Source organism: Primulina eburnea, chromosome 8, assembly GCF_022965805.1.
Source record: "Primulina eburnea isolate SZY01 chromosome 8, ASM2296580v1, whole genome shotgun sequence".
NCBI classification, from domain to species: domain Eukaryota; kingdom Viridiplantae; phylum Streptophyta; class Magnoliopsida; order Lamiales; family Gesneriaceae; genus Primulina; species Primulina eburnea.
This window is the reverse complement of record NC_133108.1, coordinates 36,844,551-36,862,185: the sequence shown is the minus strand read 5'-3', so window position 1 is coordinate 36,862,185 and position 17,635 is coordinate 36,844,551. Positions and strand designations below refer to the sequence as shown.

General features: G+C 33.3%; 3 protein-coding genes across 17 annotated transcripts; 2 read left to right on the top strand and 1 right to left on the bottom strand.

The window, feature by feature from the left end:
• The first annotated feature begins 1,493 nt into the window (after positions 1–1,493).
• LOC140839496 (uncharacterized) lies at positions 1,494–5,846 on the top strand. Of its 5 annotated transcripts, none has more exons than XM_073206237.1 (7): positions 1,495–1,672; positions 1,872–2,011; positions 3,035–3,886; positions 4,112–4,189; positions 4,581–4,672; positions 5,196–5,264; positions 5,382–5,846. In XM_073206237.1, exons 2-7 carry the CDS (start codon positions 1,888–1,890, stop codon positions 5,697–5,699), a joined length of 1,533 nt encoding a protein of 510 aa, XP_073062338.1. In that variant the 5' UTR covers positions 1,495–1,672; positions 1,872–1,887; the 3' UTR covers positions 5,700–5,846. The 5 variants fall into 5 exon arrangements, with proteins under 5 accessions (XP_073062339.1, XP_073062338.1, XP_073062337.1 ...); XM_073206236.1 differs by having other exon boundaries at positions 1,495–1,704; XM_073206235.1 differs by having other exon boundaries at positions 1,496–1,750.
• Positions 5,847–9,364: 3,518 nt separating this feature from the next.
• LOC140839493 (F-box protein At2g26850-like) lies at positions 9,365–12,460 on the top strand. 4 transcript variants are annotated; one of them, XM_073206229.1, is made up of 6 exons: positions 9,365–10,095; positions 10,177–10,293; positions 10,470–10,549; positions 10,755–10,927; positions 11,539–11,619; positions 12,273–12,460. In XM_073206229.1, the coding sequence occupies exons 1-6, from the start codon at positions 9,670–9,672 to the stop codon at positions 12,458–12,460; spliced, it is 1,065 nt and encodes a 354-aa protein (XP_073062330.1). In that variant the 5' UTR covers positions 9,365–9,669. The 4 variants fall into 4 exon arrangements, with proteins under 4 accessions (XP_073062330.1, XP_073062329.1, XP_073062328.1 ...); XM_073206228.1 differs by having other exon boundaries at positions 9,366–10,095; positions 10,464–10,549; XM_073206227.1 differs by having other exon boundaries at positions 9,368–10,293.
• Positions 12,461–12,777: 317 nt separating this feature from the next.
• On the bottom strand, positions 12,778–16,327 carry LOC140839491 (uncharacterized). Of its 8 annotated transcripts, none has more exons than XM_073206220.1 (7): positions 15,945–16,075; positions 15,722–15,757; positions 14,698–14,828; positions 14,203–14,436; positions 13,849–13,951; positions 13,204–13,433; positions 12,778–13,000 (listed from the first exon to the last, which is right to left on the bottom strand). In XM_073206220.1, the coding sequence occupies exons 3-7, from the start codon at positions 14,766–14,768 to the stop codon at positions 12,778–12,780; spliced, it is 861 nt and encodes a 286-aa protein (XP_073062321.1). In that variant the 5' UTR covers positions 14,769–14,828; positions 15,722–15,757; positions 15,945–16,075. The 8 variants fall into 8 exon arrangements, with proteins under 8 accessions (XP_073062321.1, XP_073062322.1, XP_073062316.1 ...); XM_073206221.1 differs by having other exon boundaries at positions 14,698–14,790; XM_073206215.1 differs by lacking the exon at positions 15,722–15,757 and having other exon boundaries at positions 14,698–14,790; positions 15,945–16,327.
• Between the last annotated feature and the right edge of the window lie 1,308 nt (positions 16,328–17,635).

Sequence of the window (17,635 nt, the reverse complement as noted above, 5' to 3'; positions counted from 1 at the left end):
TCAGATGGAGGACTCGAACCGCAAGTTTTTTAAATGCATTTTCTTACTCATATATCAAATAACATATACAACTAAATAAATCATTCTTACACTTTTCATAAAGTATAACTTAATATAAAGTTATTCATGTTAAGATTTTTTTATACGTTCTTCATTCTATATTATCATCCACGTAAAAAGAACTCATGAAGTATCTAATTTTCATGCCCAATAGGCCAAAGCTTACAAAGTCCAACATATCATTCTTTATTTCGTTTTTCAGTATGTGCATTTGAGATAATTCAATGAAGAACTTTTCTTGCTCAATTCATTTCACTTGCTAATAATAGAGAAGGTTGTGCTTAATAACTATATAGATACTGAGAGACAAATCTCCTATTTGAGTCATCCGTGAAAATATATAAATTTTTATGTCAAAATTATTACTTATTAGTGTAAATATAGACAGAGTTGACACGCCATGAGATTGTCTCACAAAAAACTTATTAATGTTCAAAAACCTATCCTTTTATAAGTTGGATCAATAACAAATATTCAACACTTTGAAACGACTATCGTACATTTTTCAAGAATAAAATCTATGCAACAAGTTCCAAATTTAGATTACGATTAGCTCGATGGTCTAAATTAAATGTTTTTTTTTAAATAATATTTTTTTATTAGTGTTTGTTTTACCTAAATAATTAATTATTTTAATTTATTTATATATTTATCCAATAATTTCTCAATGTCAGATTTAAAATCATTAAAAAACAAAAAAGTTATATATATTAAATTAGGCAACCAATTTTTTAAACATCTTTCTAAAATTGAGATGATGGGCCACAGCACCTAAATGACGCTTTTTTTAACACTGTTTTATAATATATAATTAATTAAAACTTTATCTATACCTCTATATTATTTTATTTTATTATGTTTGAGTCATTTAAAATAACTAAATTTGTTTTCATAGTCTGTTTTAATAATTATATATTAATAAAATGTTAAGATTTTAATGTAAGTTATATGTAGTTAAGTGGATAGAGTCATTGTTTTTTGGGATATATGTTTAATTCTTACTGAGATCATTTTTTTACTCTTTTATTTTTCAATTTATTTTTTAATTTATATAACAAAATTACAGTGTAATCCTTCACTATTTTCTATAATTATATTTTAATCTTTATTTAAATATAAATAAAATAAATTATAAAAAAATATTATACAAACATTGTACTAGTGTGTGTTTGGTTGAGTAGATTAAATAAGGATAGATAATATATATCGTTAAAATTTTAAGATGTTTTAATAATTATTTTGACTCGGTTTAAGATCCAATTTTATTAATCAAATAGTTATCCATTAAATTAGATCTTAAATCGGGTTAAAATGATTATTAAAACAATTTAAAATTTTAACGATAAATATTAGATTATTAATCTATCTTTATTTAATTCACTCAACCAAAAATAATAACGTTGAAAATTAATCTTAGGTTATCATGTTGGCCGAAGATACGAGGCCCACAAATTGGAGCCAGAGCCCAAAAATATCTTGCGTAGCTTCTTTTCGAAGCAGAGAATCAATTCGAATGGAGTAAAAGAGAACCCTGATATCGAAGCACCAAGCTAGGAGAATCGTCTTTTCGAATTGGAACCGTAAAGAGAACGAAAAGGCTTTGGATTTTGTGGTTCTTCCTCTCATTCCTCCATCGATTTTTCCGTGCGTCACGTGGATCTTCATATTTTCTCGTCTACATGTTTATTTGGTAGACATATTCACAGTTGTGCATTTGTGTTGTGTTCGTATGCAAAGTGTTTAGTTGAACATGTTTTTTTTTTAATTATTATTTCTGTTTTGTGGTGGAATGATTCCTTTTTGCCCTTCAGGTGTTAATTTGGTGGAATGGATTCGAAGGTCATAGAAAGCGTGGACTCGAAGGCGGAATTTCGGAAGCCTTTAAATGACTCGGCTGGCAGGAAGTATCGGCGCCGATCTTCTCTGAGCGGGTCATCCTCTTCATCGGATGGTTAGTCGTTTGAAATTGTTTCATTGTTTTTTTTTTGCTGAAATATTTGGGAGAAAGAAAATTTATAATATGTTGCGTGTGGGAATGAATCTTCTAAAACCAATGTGTGAATGTTGGTTTCAGATTTACTTGTTCAACTTGCAAGTTCGAGACATAAATGTTTGTAAACCTGGGTTTTGCTGTGATTGATATTCACTATAGCAAAATATTGAAGTTTTTTGAACCATGAACGGGGCAATTATATTTTTGTATTTGGTATTGATTTTAAAGAGTTATTAAAGGAGCTTGGTTTTTTTCTTGAAAGCTGCATAGAGTAAGTGTTCTCTGGTTGATGCGGCCTTTCTCTAACAGTGTCTTTCATGTAAATGACATTGAGATTGTGAATCCTATCACCTATTCTACATAGAAACTTAGGAATGTTTTCGAAATTCAGTGTTCTTTCAGGAAAAGGGTGAAGTTAGTATGCAGAAATCTCTTCTAATTGAGTTTCAGCTTCTTATTTGGTTTCTATTGTCATCTTCTGTTTGTCTGCTACTCTAATTCCCAGGCTTACGTAAATGTATTTATAGTATATCTTTTAATTGATTTTAGTACAGTTGGTATATGAGCCTCAAAGTGGAAATGATCTAGCAAAAGCATGGGGATTTTTCCCTTGGACTGTTAAATGTTTTCAACTTCACGTGGTGTTCACATGATAGTTGAAAGCTGAAAATGACGATTTTTCTTTGGAACAGTGCAATTGGCTTGTTAGCTGTGTGTATTGGAATTCTTAATGTATTAATTATGGCATCTACTGAATATTTGTTTTTTCATGCATTATACATAAGCGTTTCATTACCTGAACATTGGGGAATTGTTATTCTTTACTGTGTTTTTGAAAGGAACTGAGAAATTAATATTTCTCCAATTATCTGATTGTGTCAGGTTCTCTTTAGATTGCTTTTTCAGCTGCTATAATTAATTTTATCCGTCGATCATACATAACCGTCCTTTTACTCACATAACTTCATTTAACGTGTCCAGGGAGTCGGCGTGACCGCAGCTCCAGTCCAGTCCCATCAAAGAAAAATACTGCAAAAGTTGCTGAAGATAAACGAAAAAGGGATGATGGTAGGGGTTCAGATAGGGATTATGATAGGAGTCAGTCCTGCCGAAGTAGTGAATTGTATAAACATTCCGATCAACAGTCATCTCGGAGCTATCACAGGCACGATGAGCACCGCAGACGGGATAAGCATGTTGATGACTATGACCGAGGTCGTTCCAAGTCATCTTATCGTTCTGTGCGTGACTTGCAGGACCACCACACTTTGCATTCCTCGAGGAGGGAGAGAGATCACCATGGATCTAGAGACTATCCAAATGACGTGGACATATACTCTCGGAAAAAATCTGATGGTTCAGGGCACAGAAGCAGGGACGATGACTCATCTGATAGAGCTGGATATGGAAGGAGACATGCTAATAGTGAAGACCGGAACAGGTTCAAAGACAGAGATAGGCAGGGAGATGGTAGAGATTATGAAGTTGGGAAAACAGATTGTCGAAGGAGTTCTGGGGATCACAAAAGTAATCACTCATTCATTTATGATGAGCCAAAGGGCCAGCAAAATGATTCATCCTCCCGAAGAGAGAATTCCGGACATCACTGGAAAGAAGCAGCTCAAAGAGATGTTAAGCCCCTGGATAGTGAGACGACCATTGAAGAAAAGAGGGGACATGATCATCGGGATAACTTTAAGGAGCAATGTTATGGAAAACTAGTGGAACACACTATTTCTGATGGTACAAAGGCATTTTCCAGTAATGATCAAGATTCTCTTACGAAGAAGCCAAAGTTATTTAGCCATGATGTCTCAGTTTCTGGAGCAGATGGTATACTTTTTCAACTTCCATTGCAACTTTATATCCTATTTGTCTGATTTTGATATGTTGTGTTGTGACACCTCTCCCAAATGATAAAACCGCTGTCAACTGGCCATTGGTAGTCGGAGTCATAAGTATATCTCCTTTTTGTTTGTTATTCATTCTTATCACTCGGTCTCTAATCCTAAGTATAGCTGATGAAAATTAGTTTAACTTACTGGACTACTGAAATAGGTACTTCCGAGCAGTCGTATGTGACAGATTCTGATATTGATGCTGCGAAAATCGCTGCTATGAGAGCAGCTGAATTGGGTAGGTCAATTACTTTATCCAAGCTACTTTTTATTGAAAGCTAATTGTCTTAATCTATTGTGTTATACCCATTTCCGCAAGTATACTCATTTCTCTGTTACTAAGCGAAGTGATACGATGGCTGGTAAAACCGTTGTCCTTGCTTAGTCTGTGGTGTGCAGTTTTTGGTTGTATTCGTCTCCCAAGTACACCAACATACAAGGTCAATGCGTATCTGATTTGTTAGCAGAAGCAAACATATTGTAAGGTGTCTGCTAGGACCTAAATTTTCTGTAGTAGCTGTCATTATTACCATTATGTTTTCGCGGACCTATTTAATCACTATCTTTGACTCTTTATATCCAATGTAGCTGATTGAATTTTTTTGTCGTTTTTTTCATTGGAACTGCAGTTAATAAGAATTTAGTTGGTACCGGATGCATGTCAGCTGACCAAAAGAAGAAGCTTTTGTGGGGAAACAAGAAGAACACCAAGATTGAGGAGGTATGATCATTGCTTTTAACCTTGCTATACAGATATGAGAGATAATAAAGGGTGAAAATTTTTGTAGTGTTATATTTTTATCTTGATTGAAGTAGTGGATTAGTAGTCTACCTCCTAACTTAAAAGGGTCATTCGAAAACTGAATTTCCATTGAAAAAAAATGGAGCTTTATTTGTGCACATCCTGATAAGAAATATATGAGGTAAAAGTTTGAGATAAAGGGACCACTTTTATAATGAATCTTTTATATTATTCCAAATTTTGAATACGTAGTCACCAATTGTTGGAGCATTAGAGTGTTCAATTTATAGCTCCAACAGAATATACAAAATATTGAAAATATAGTGATCAACAAAGAATTAACTGATATTGTTCCATCACGTTCTGTGTTCATAAGCAGAACCAGCATCATATTTAAAAGTATCCGTGCCCTTTAATTTTTGGATTAATTTTACTTCAGATGTTTTTGTATTATTCATCATCGTGTCTCATTTCTCTATGTTCAATACAATGCTCCACATAGTCTGGTCATCGTTGGGATACTGCAAATTTTGGTGATAGTGAACGCCAGGAGAAATTCAACAAACTCATGGTAATTTCTTACCTCTCATTACTTTCAATCGAACATCACACTCAACTATGTGCTACTTTTGATTGATTATTTCTAGTCCCCATTAGAATTTTATTTCACTTACTGACACATTTTTAGAGTCTGAGGTTGCATTGGTGCCTATGGCCAATTGTAGGGCGTGAAAGGCGATGCGACAGTGGGAAACCAGCCAGACAACCCCGATGTGGAGAAGCAGCGGGAACAACTACAGCTGGAATTGGAGAGGCAATACACTGCGGGGCTGCGTCGGAGGGATGGTCGTACTGTTGGACTTGGTCTTTGAAAGCTTTCTTTAGCTACTTGAGTACTTGTATTAAAGTATTTTTCTTTTTTGTCTTGTATTATGTTGATGAGTTCTTCTGTAAGACAAACTTCTATCGTATGGTAATTTATTGGCCCGTGATGACGACTAATTGAGATTGTTAGATACAGTTCTTTTGTGAGACAAACTTCTATCGTATGGTGATTTGTTGTCCTTTGATCACGACTATAGAGATTGCTAGAAATGTGATTCGTTGGAGGTCAACTAGACTCGATATGGCTGAGAATGCAGTCTCTTTTAAATTTTTTGAGTGTCTTGGTGGTTGGCAAAAACTTGTGTGAGAGGTCTCACTGGTCGTATTTTGTAAGATGTATTTTTTATTTGGGTCATTTATGTAAAAAATATTATTTTTTATGTTAAGAGTATTATTTTTTATTGTGAATATCGATAGGGTTAATCCGTCTCACAGATAGAGATAGAAACTTACTCTTAGGTCATCTCCAACCCATAAATCTATTTTGGAGCAGTTTCTGCATCAAAATAGTGTATTTTCTGCACCAAATATGACATTCATCTCCAATCCATTTATTTCAAATCTTACACTAAAAAGTATATTCTTAAAATATTCTTTTTGTTTACTATTTATTTATAAATTTAACAATATAATTATAATTAATGTTAATATTAGTATTATAATTATAATTTTATTTTTATTAATAGTTAAATTTATTTATTTGATTCTTATATATATTAACTCTAATATTTATAATACGAATTAATACAAATGCTTCATTATTAAAATTGACATAATTTTAATACGGATAATTTATTTTTAGAACTTAATATGAATCCAAATTCAAACATCTAAACAATTATATTCCTTCCACAAATGATCAATTAAAGCATTTCGTAGTGCATAGTAAGCATACGAATTAATACAAATGCTTCATTATAAAAAGTGAATTGTATTGTTATATTAATTTTTTGCATTTGTATTTAATTATATTATTTATAAATCATTAAATCAAATTATTCTTTAATTATTAATAATTAACATAAATAAATATTTAAAAATCAATAATTATTATTCTTTATTATTTTTATTAAATATCTATTTATATAAATAATAAAATATATATTGTACTATTATTTAAATAATCTTGATATTTTTTTAATATAAATAGTTATAAAAAAAAAAATAAAAAAATATATATAACCCTTGCGCCAAATTGGCGCAAGGGCCTTCCTCTGCGCCAAATTTGGCGCAGAGGAAGGGGGCTGCGCTATTTTAGCAAAATAGCGCAGCCCCCGTTGGAGTGCAAAACCTTGCACCAAAATGGTGTTTTGCACCATTTTGGTGTAAGGTTGGAGATGCTCTTAGCGGTTTATATGTTGTTGCGGTTGTCAGCATTTGGATTGAGTCTATGGATTCAAATATTAATTTGGATTGAGTCAATGGATTTCAAATATATATTTGTTGGTTATCTAACTTAATAGAATAATTCAAATCCAATTTTTTATTTATTTACATTATAATTATATTAATCAAAATAGATTTTAAATATTTATAAAAATTTATTGAGATTAATATAATTATAATATAAATAAATAAAATATGGATGATAATAAAAATAAATTTTAAATCATTTATTTAAAGCAACTCAATTCAATTTACATTTGGTTTAGAATCTCGCAATCCCAGATGAGTGTAGATTTTGGACTTGGGGAGTCGTGTTTTTTCCTTGTGTGCTGATTTATGATTAGTTATTTAACAATGAGTGTATATTTTGTATTCTTGGATTATTACGGGAGACAAAAAAAGAGAGAAAAATTGCATAGTTTGACTATTATTATTCGGATGTCGTCCATCCTACGGCCGGTGGTCATATCAGTTTGGAGGTTATCAATATTCAATAGTTGCCCACGGGTCAAATTAGTTTCAAAGTGCATGAATTCTCAATAACGTAAGGATTACTGATTAAAACTTATCTTTATCTCAACTGATTCCTGAACTTGATTGATGTAAAATCATAGAAATTTACTTTATTTTTTACTTTGGGAACACGCGGCAACTATCTTTTGATGAGCTCTGTCTGTGTAAAATCAAAAGGTCAATACAGTTACTTGTAAATCATGTTTAGTAGATAAATCACATTAGATAAACTCTATGTGACAAGTTCAAACTGAGAAGACAGAAACATATCGTCCACCTACTCTATCATCCTACTTAGCTTTATATTTGTATACAAACTTGGATGGTGAATATTGGTTATGGTCAGGTTAAACTTAATTTGAACACGCTTTCATTTTGATATAGTTAATGGCGTCAATTGCTAGAATTTAAATTATAAGGTAATCCAAACAAGTAATCCTTTGTTATTGCTTGTTGTAACCTACAAGCAACCAACCCCTAATAATTGGCACCACCGCATTATCGTCTAATTACTACATGTTCCCACATATTTCACAAGCAATTGGATTTTATTTATATTTTAAGCTAGAATAAAATACTATCATATTTATTTTTTAATTTATATTTTAAGCTAAAATAAAATACTATCATATTTATTTACTGCAACAATAAAATATAGTATCATAAAATTATTTGAAAATTATACAAAATTTTAACTAGAGATTTTTTTTAAAAAAAAAATTGGCTCTGGTGTTGTTTGGCCATTAATCGGTGATCTGTGACACCAACTTTTAAAACTCGTCATTTCCAAGTAAAATTATTGTTATTGTGATAACTTTAATCATGAAAATAAGTATAGTTAAATAGAGAAAAGCCATTTTTGCAAGCATTGACGACGATCGTTTTCCAAAATATTTTGGTCTAAGACCCACTTTTATATTTTAATTTTTTGATAGTATAATTTCGTTTATTATTTATTACGGTAAAACAAGGAGGAAAAAGATATGCTAATGCATTTTAAATGATTCTAATTTGGTCTTTTAGCGTAGACAAAAACTTGTGTGAGACGGTCTCACTGATCGTATTTGTGAGACGGATTTCTTATTTAGGTCATCATGATATCCCACTTTGTTATTAAGAACGACAATTTTCTCAATGGGTCTTAACAACAATTTTTCCCACGAGTTCAAGGCCTCTCAGGTAAAATGAGGATGAAGATTCATTATTTTTTTGGATTCGAATGCAGAAATTTTTTAAATACCCGAAATAGTTCGGATTGGGTACGAGGATATTATCCCCATCTTCAAACTCGTCCCGAAATTATTAATAATAATATATATTGATATTGATATTATCATTAATAAGAATAATACAATAATAAATTCTGGTCTGGTGATTCTCCGAGCCCTAATTAATATTTTTGAAATGTAGATGGAGATTTGATCTCCGTGAATCCCCAACCCAAAAAAGCAAGGATATGGGTGAGCACAAGAGCGGAGATAGAATTTGGAAGCCAAAATAAAAATGACAAACTCATACATTCCCGGCTGCCATACTTGTTATCACCAAGAGTTTTGATAGATTTGGCCTAGATTTTTTTAACATTTTTAATCATACCTAAGTAAACTAGCTTTAAGTATTAAATTTTTAATTTTATTTAAAAAATAAAGAAACATTAGTTAATTATATATTTTTATTTCATTTAATTTTTAACTCAAATTTTTTTTAAAAAAAATTAAAAATATAAATAATTATATTACTATTCAAATGGTGTAAATGAAATTAGAGGTGACAAGGAAAAAGTAAAATGACGAGATTTACATTATTATTTAAGAATTATAATGTAGATTCCAATGGCGGTGGCAATTCAATGAGTTTAGGTGCCGAATCATTTAAGGAGGAGCAAATGAACAATGGTTTCTTGTTCAGGGCGTTGTAACCCCCAACAATCAAAACTTGTAGTTTTGGTTGTCCGTGCGTCCCTTTCTCCGTTAAAATACATAAATAAATAGATTTACAAGTTAGTATCCCCACTCGATGACTCCGCCAATTTATCCAAATAAATCTAGAAATAAACAATAATCGAAAGTAATAGTATCATCCTCTGTTTCTACGTTTTTCATGCAGATTCCCATATGCTAAATGAGCTTTTCTTGCTCTGTGCAGCTGTTTCGACATGTGAACTGGCATCCTTTTGGCTAAACTGACTTAAAATGCTGCTTTTCTTGATTTCTTGCTTCTCTTTTCTTCTCCTTTCAAAGGTTGGATCGAGATTATGGGCATTTCCCTCGTTTTTATTCTGCATTTTTGTGCCATTATTTACCAAAGGAATGTTTTTTACCCCTTCTTTTGAGATCCCTAGAATGTTTCCATACACCCACAAGAATATGAGGCCAAAAAGAGAGATTCTTGAAGAGACAAAAGAGTTCTCTTTACTGGATTTGCCTGATTTGGCTTTAGACTCCATTCTTGACAAGCTTGATCCTTCTGAACTGTGTAGCATGGCAAGGGTTTGCTATTTTTTGAGAGAAAAATGCACAAGTGACCATTTTTGGGCGAAGCATTTTAAGCAGAAATGGGGTGGAGTTGTTGGGGATTCTTTCTACAGAGAATGGCAATGCTATGTTGCTTCAAGAAGGGTACCTAGATTCTTGAATTCTAGAGTCCAGAAAGGAGGTTTTTTGCAGTTCTTTTTTGGCATTTTCTTGAACAAACTGCAGATGAAGGAAAGGGATTGTGTTTCAAGATGCTTTTTACCAGTAAATTCAGTTATGTCTTGTTATCTTGCTCTTGAAACTGGAAAGTTTTGGTTCCCAGCGCAGGTCTTTAATCGAGAGGTAATTTTTTGTGTGTTTGAAAAAGTTGTGTGCATTCTTTATACTGTGGAAATTGTTATAGGAAAATGTGATTGATTTTTTTGTAGTTTGCGTTAGGAGTGGTGATTATGTGGATGGTCCGAAGTTATATTTTTCTATAATTAATTTATGATTTCTTGATTTTTCTGAAGGTGCAGAATGGGCATATTGGATTTGTGCTTTCATGCTATGATGCAAAGCTAAGCTATGACTCCACAAGTGACAATTTTGTTGCCAGGTATGCCTAAAGATTTCCCTTCCAAGCAGTGTGGAAGCAACTAATGCTCTTAAGTTTCTGGGAGGATGCCAATGTGGCAAAACCATCAAAACATGATGTTTGGATACAATATAGTTCCAAATCTTTGAACTATGTTACCACTGTCGAATTTGAGAGCACTTGGAACTATTTTTGGATTTAAAATTGCAATAAATTGATATTGTAGGTATCCATCACATGGGAAGAGTATGATAGAGGAAGACATAGAGTGGGATAGGATAAGAGCACCAAGTGTGGATACTCCTGCGAATGCTACTCACGTCTCTACATGTTTAGATGAACTTAAACCGGATGATCATGTTGAGATTCAGTGGAGAAGAAGCAAAGAGTTCCCTTATGGTAATTCTTCATTCAAGTTAAATTTCCTTGGTTTTCTGTCCCATTTTTGTGTTTGGAAATTTTAAGTAATATGTAAAATTTGTTTTTTCAATAATACTCTTAATCTACTCGAAAAACCAAGCAAGCCCATATACTTGAGAAGAAAGGAGTATAATGGTTCTTTTATTTCATCCGTTTGATCAAATATACAACTTTATTACATGGATCATCCTCCTTGTGGATCATTGACCCAAATATGTCGAGTCCAAGTTCGATCCCATATGATAAATTTTTAAGACAGGAGTGTCATGGAATCCACCCTGAGAGTAATACGTTCAGGCTAGTTTGAACTTAATTACTGGAATGGCCAAGTCGGTCGACCTATTTAACAAGAAGATTCAAAATTCTTGGAGGGCCAATTTTGCTGTCAACCTTTAATGGAATATAATTTCCTTATAGTACCTGTGGTTTGCAGAAAACAATAAAGGTGGCCCGGCCCCTTACTGATGGCTAGTGGAAATTTTAACATGGGATTTTTGAAAATGTGACGTCCCAACTGTATTCATTAATGGAGCATTTGTAGGTTTTTTTTTTTTTTTTTATTTTATTTTTTATTTTATGAACATTCACAGGTTGGTGGTATGGAGTTGTTGGCCATATTGAATCCTGCACTGCTTACAATAATGAATCTCATTGCCAATGTCACATCAATGGTAGTAACCTCACACTTCTTGCTTGTAGCTCCTTTTTTGTCTTCTTTTCATATACTTTTTTCTCTTCAAAAATGGAATAATTTATCCTCCATATTTCCATTTCTTCCTTTCATTTGTTTTTGTCCCACCCTTCTGTGTATCTATCTATTCAACAACATGGCTCTGTAAAATCTTTTCCCCAGAACTCGAATGCACCAAATGATGTGCATATATAACTAACATTTTACAGAAAATCGATGTGGTTAACCCGCAAAAATCAGCTTTTGTTCAGTTATAAATCAATGCTATAAGAGGAATATTCGGAACTGGAAGAAATTATACACAAGATAGGAAATTAATAGAAGAAAACCCATACTCGATTAGTCCTCACGTGGCGGTGATGAAGTGGTCCATTGGTCCACTTTGCATAGCCATTGATTGGACAAATGTGCATTCAATAATGATGGGTCCACTCTAATTTTGAGCCACAATTGATGCATAAAAATATTTTATATCTGCACTAAGAAATGATCAATTAAATGTATTTTGGATGGAACAAAAGTGTATTATGCATCAACTTTAGAGAAATTTTCTTTTGAAATATGTATTGCTAATTGTGTTGCCATGTACATACTGTATGATATGGCGATTTCACGACGATCTTGTTTCTGCAGATATCGTGATTCTAGAGTTCAAGCAATATAGTGTTGAATCGCAATGGAGGAAAGTGTCGATTTTCAGGAAAGATCATACCGAGACAGGCGATGGGGCGGTCGGGTTTTATGGTGGAATTAGGAAGGTTTGCAATAAGGAAGAGATTGAAAGTTGGAGACTCCTTTGGCCGGATTGCACCTTGGAATAATGATATATTTTAGACTAGTTCAAAATGTAAAATTCCGGTACTTTAGGATAGGTGGCGGGCCAAAGGTTTATCGATTGCAGGGGTGATTCATGAATTTATATGAATTTTTAAGAAATTTCACTTTCTTTTTTGGCTGAAGAGTGTGCCATCCTAGAAGTAAGCCATCTTTGCCTTCTAAGTCATGATTTACAAAGAATTACCGTATCATTATGTTTTTTTGATCATCTATAGCAGTAGAAACCTCCTTACAATGTGGGGTGAAACGTGGAACCCGGCAAGAGCACACAAATCAGAGAAAATCCAGCTAACTCAGTGAATCAGCATTCCTCTCCATCCTTCGTATAAACAGGAATTTGCCACATCTTTGTGTTCTTTTTCGGATCATCTGTGAGGCTGAGATCTGAATCGTCTTCTTTATATGTTTTAATGTTCCTTTTAGCTCCCATTAGGACAAGCCTTTCCACCATGAATAATTGGTAATTGTTCTCGATCAATGGATCTAAAAGGCTGCTATAGTTTGATGAATAGGCCAATTTGTACCTGTAGATAGATGACACAAGAATCAAGATTGTAAAACAAAAGTGTGTACGTTTACATAAGTCCGAGTTTGTGTATAGACGAGTTTAACTTGAAAAAACCACTTAATCAGTTAAGTAGATTTGGGAGTAAGTTGAAGTAAAAGTTTTAAAACCATAATTTTTGAATTCCTAGTTTCACATTTTAAAGTGTTTCGGGCAACAAACCTCACAGCCAAAGGTGAAAAAAATCCCGCAGTCCCTTCATTCGAGGCGATGAAAAGGGTTCGTCCAACAGGAACCCATTTCGCTATTCGACAAAGGATAAATTCAGGACGTGTATCTCTGTCGATGTGAGGATGTAAGGTCCTCTCAATCCCAAATCTATCCTTTCTAGTTTTCAATATGTCACCTCGGCGAACATGGATAGCATCGTAGTCTCCAAGAAGGGACTTGATCTGCATGAACATGCATCCGAAGTTGATAGCATGAAGCATAAAACATCTTAATAGTAAAATCACCAGACAAAAATGTAAATAACTGCAACATAACTAGCAGAGTCGTAACATCCTGATTTGTAACTGACAAATGGCTTTATTGACAGCATAACATAATCTTAGTCATGGAAAAGGTTTTCGTCTCAATTCATATTTAGCCGCGAGCAATCTACGTTTGCGATCTCGTATATTATCTAGCTACCAATATTACTTACATATATCTTGATTTATTTTCATCTGGGATAAGCAATTTTTCTCGCAATAGTTGGCACATCTTATGATCTTTCTTCAACATTTTCCCACTTCAATAGCTAATGAAAGAAATTGGAGTCCACAAAAGTTGATGGACAGCAAAAGCACTAAGACGTTTAATTACCTTTTCTGCTGCATCTCGTAGCTTTTTTGCTGCCATTGAAGGAAGAAACGAATATGGCAATAAAACAGAGCTATGATTATTCCGATCTTTGCACTCCATGAACCTGAATGAGTATCATGATTAATACCTACATACATGAAAGCTATCAAGATTCAAGAACTGATCTGGTAATGAAGGAAACGTGGGTTGATGCCACACAAAATATTTCCAATATGGATTGAAAATTTGAGTTTTATATCTGATCAAGCCCTTGTCAATTTAGTTAGTGTCAAAGGAAAAATTATGAATACTCATACGACTGAACAACAGGAAAAGAAGAATGTAGATAGATGAAACTATAAAGAGCAAACTTACCATGATAGAGGATTTGCAGATCGATTTACAAGCAAAAGATTTGAATACAAACTTTTGTCTCTGAGAACAGACCGGCTGACTCCTTGCACGTGTGCTATCCCTCTAGAACCCAATTTCATGCTTTTTGCAAGGACATGATACCAAGATTTTGAATTATCCAAAATCACAGGTACTGTAACCGATATGAGATCCAAATCATACAAAGAATCCATAGCACATGTGTTAGCATCCCACCTAGCAAACAGAAACAAATCATTTAAAACAACCAGTGGCAGCTATAAACCAATGCATTCGCTATCTCATTCAACAAATTTAGTCAATTGCTTTTCAGAGAGTGGAAAATTTAAAATCCATCCAATTAAGAAATTCCTAATCAGTCCCATGAATAATATTTTGAATCCATATTACTCGAACAAAATCTGATCAAATGACTTAAGAACAATATCAGCGCACATTCTCCACTTCAAAGCTGTAGCGGAATAGGAAAAAACTCACTGGTCCTCCACAACCATATTTCTAGACTGGTGAAGTATCCCTTTCTTGTTGTGTATTGGATTTATACACATCCTAGAAGGAATCACAAAAGTCCTGCAACCAGGAGCAGAAGCGTGCACAGATAAATAATTCTGCAAAAACATAAAGCAAGTCTCAAGCTCAAAATACTTCAAATAGCATAACCTAAAATTGAAATATGCATGTCACTTCGCAGTAAGTTGTATACAATCTAACTCTTGTACTCGTGATGGCCTAATGTCTGACTCTGAGATATGTATCTTAGCAAACCATGACCTTTGTCCAAGGCATTTCATTAGGTCTAAAAAACAAATGGGGGACATGAGCCAAAATTGCTAATTTTCTGGTTTCCGATGCACAAATTCGCAGCCAACTGAGGATCATGGATTAACTCAAAAACCGTAAATACGACGACATTAGAATATAACATGGATTTCTAACATCCACCCAAGTACTATAATCTATTTACCCTTCAAAGCATCCTTCCATTCAATCCCAGATCAAAATTCAGATTTGCACATCGCCGTATTTGCAGAAAAAATAGTCATATTTGTAGCTTTCTGTGATGCCATGTTTTATATGGAGGCTTATTTGGAACAGTGCAGAATCCGAGGAACAATTGAGTGTATAAGAATGAGTGATACCCCCAGTATGGCAGTACATGACACAATATGGTATTCTGTAACAGCCAACTTAGAAGCACAAACAAATAACTCGAATTACTACACAAAATGTTCAGTTCCTCGGATATTTTCGAGCTGAATCTTCTTATCCAAAGGAATATTTGAAATCTTAACTATGAATCAGAAGAACATTTATTCTTAAAAGGAAAACCATAACAGCAATTTCACATTTCTAAGAAGAAAAACAGGAGGCTGTCCATTACAAAGAAACAATGAAACTCTGGACTTAGATTGGCCCTTTGAACAAGCATAACAGATATTTAAATGCACTAACAAACAGAACTTCCAAAGAATTAGCAAATATCCCAAGTTTCACAGCATACCTACGACAAAGTTTCAAGCGCTGTTACCAATTACTTCTGCAAAACAATCAGAAAAATTATAATCTGCTACAATACCCACCTTTCAAAATAACAAAAGATTCAATCTTGGCGCCAGATATACATAGAAAAATAAATACCCACCTTTCAAAATAACAAAAGATTCAATCTTGGCGCCAGATATACATAGAAAAATAATGAAGGGATATACAATTACATTACATGCCTTTTCAGAAACAAGGCTTCTTCAATTGCACACCTCAGACTGGATTCCTGATGACCCAAACCCGCACAAGTCTCGCAGTGTTTTCCAGGGCAATCAATTCTGCTTCCCCAATACAAGTATTTATCGTGCATATTGCGACGATCCCTGGGGTCATTTACAATGTTCTGCGAGCTTCTTGAAGAGGAGAAGGAGAACCCGTTAGTGGAGATTAGAGATGAAGCAAGGTACAACAACGCAGTGCATGCAATTGAAGCTGTGAATATGAGTATTGGAGATCTAGGCGTCGTTGATTTTACTTTTTGATGGCTTCTTTGGATCGCCATGGGAGGAGTTGGGGGATTTTTTGAGCATTTTCAATTTTTTGCGGAAGGAAATAGATTTCTTTTGTATTTTTATTTGTAATTATCTCACTACGCGTATAATATGATTAAAAATTAGTTAATAATTCAAAATTTTGGCTATGCTATTATTATTAAGCCTGTTTGGATTAAAAAGCAAGAGTAATTTTTTTTATAAAAAAATCTTTTCTTATTTTGAACGTATTTGGACGGGATTTGTAATGCTTTTAAAAAAACTTAATTAAGCTAAAATTAGTGTTTTTCCAAAAGTCAAATTGTGAGCTTTTAAAGTGCTTTTAAGAATTAAAAAAATAATACATCTAAAATGGCGGGTCGATCTGATCCATCTAAAATGGCGGGTCGATCTGATCCATCATCTTAATTTTTTATATCCAATATCACCCATATCAGGTATTCAATTTCATCATCATTTTCATATACGTCGGAGGATTGAAATTCATATATATTATATCTGAATATCTTATTACCATTTATAATTAAATTTTGTTACACAATATATCGAATGGTATAGTACAGAAATATTTTGGCAAAGAAAACCAGCAAAAATTATAATGAAAAAAAATAGTAGAGAAAGGCTTAAAATAAAGCAAACCGAGGCCTGTATAAAATACAGTGTCCTTAAAACAGATTTTTCATCTCATGTATGTGCTTCGAGGATCGTCTAAGACGTCTGTTTCCCAAGATACAACGGAACAACTAGCAGTGACTTAGCACGAGACACTACTACGGCGAACTGAGAACGTATATTCGCTTTATCACCAAAAATTAACGGAGGCCAAATGGAAAGCTAATAATATGAAATGCAAGATAATGCTTGTAAGAGATAAGATTTTCATGTCTTTGAAATGAGAAAATGAACACACTATTTATAAGTCCCAAAATGCACACCAAGAGTCATGTAAGATTAATTAACTCACTTAATCTTCTCATTAACTCAAAAAAATGAAAAGTCAAAACTTTTCAATTAAGTCAAGAATGTGGAGAGCCGAAAGACACTTCCACATTTATGAGATATAATTTTTATTCAAACAATAAATTTGAAACTATAAATTTGATTCAAATTTCCAACAATCTCCCACATGAACGAAATTTGATACAAATCTTGGTGACAAAGTTCTACAGTTGAATTCTGCATAGGATAGGTAGGTGTTACCCTTTGAACCTTCCCTTATGAAATATATTTGCTTTACTAGCTGACCAGTAAACATGATGTCCTTGAACTATTCTGTCGTTTATGTAAATTAAGATATACTTCACATAAGACTTTCCTTGATACTATTCAGTTCTCATGATTATGTTCGTTTTGGTCATGAACACACTCCTGGTTCTGCG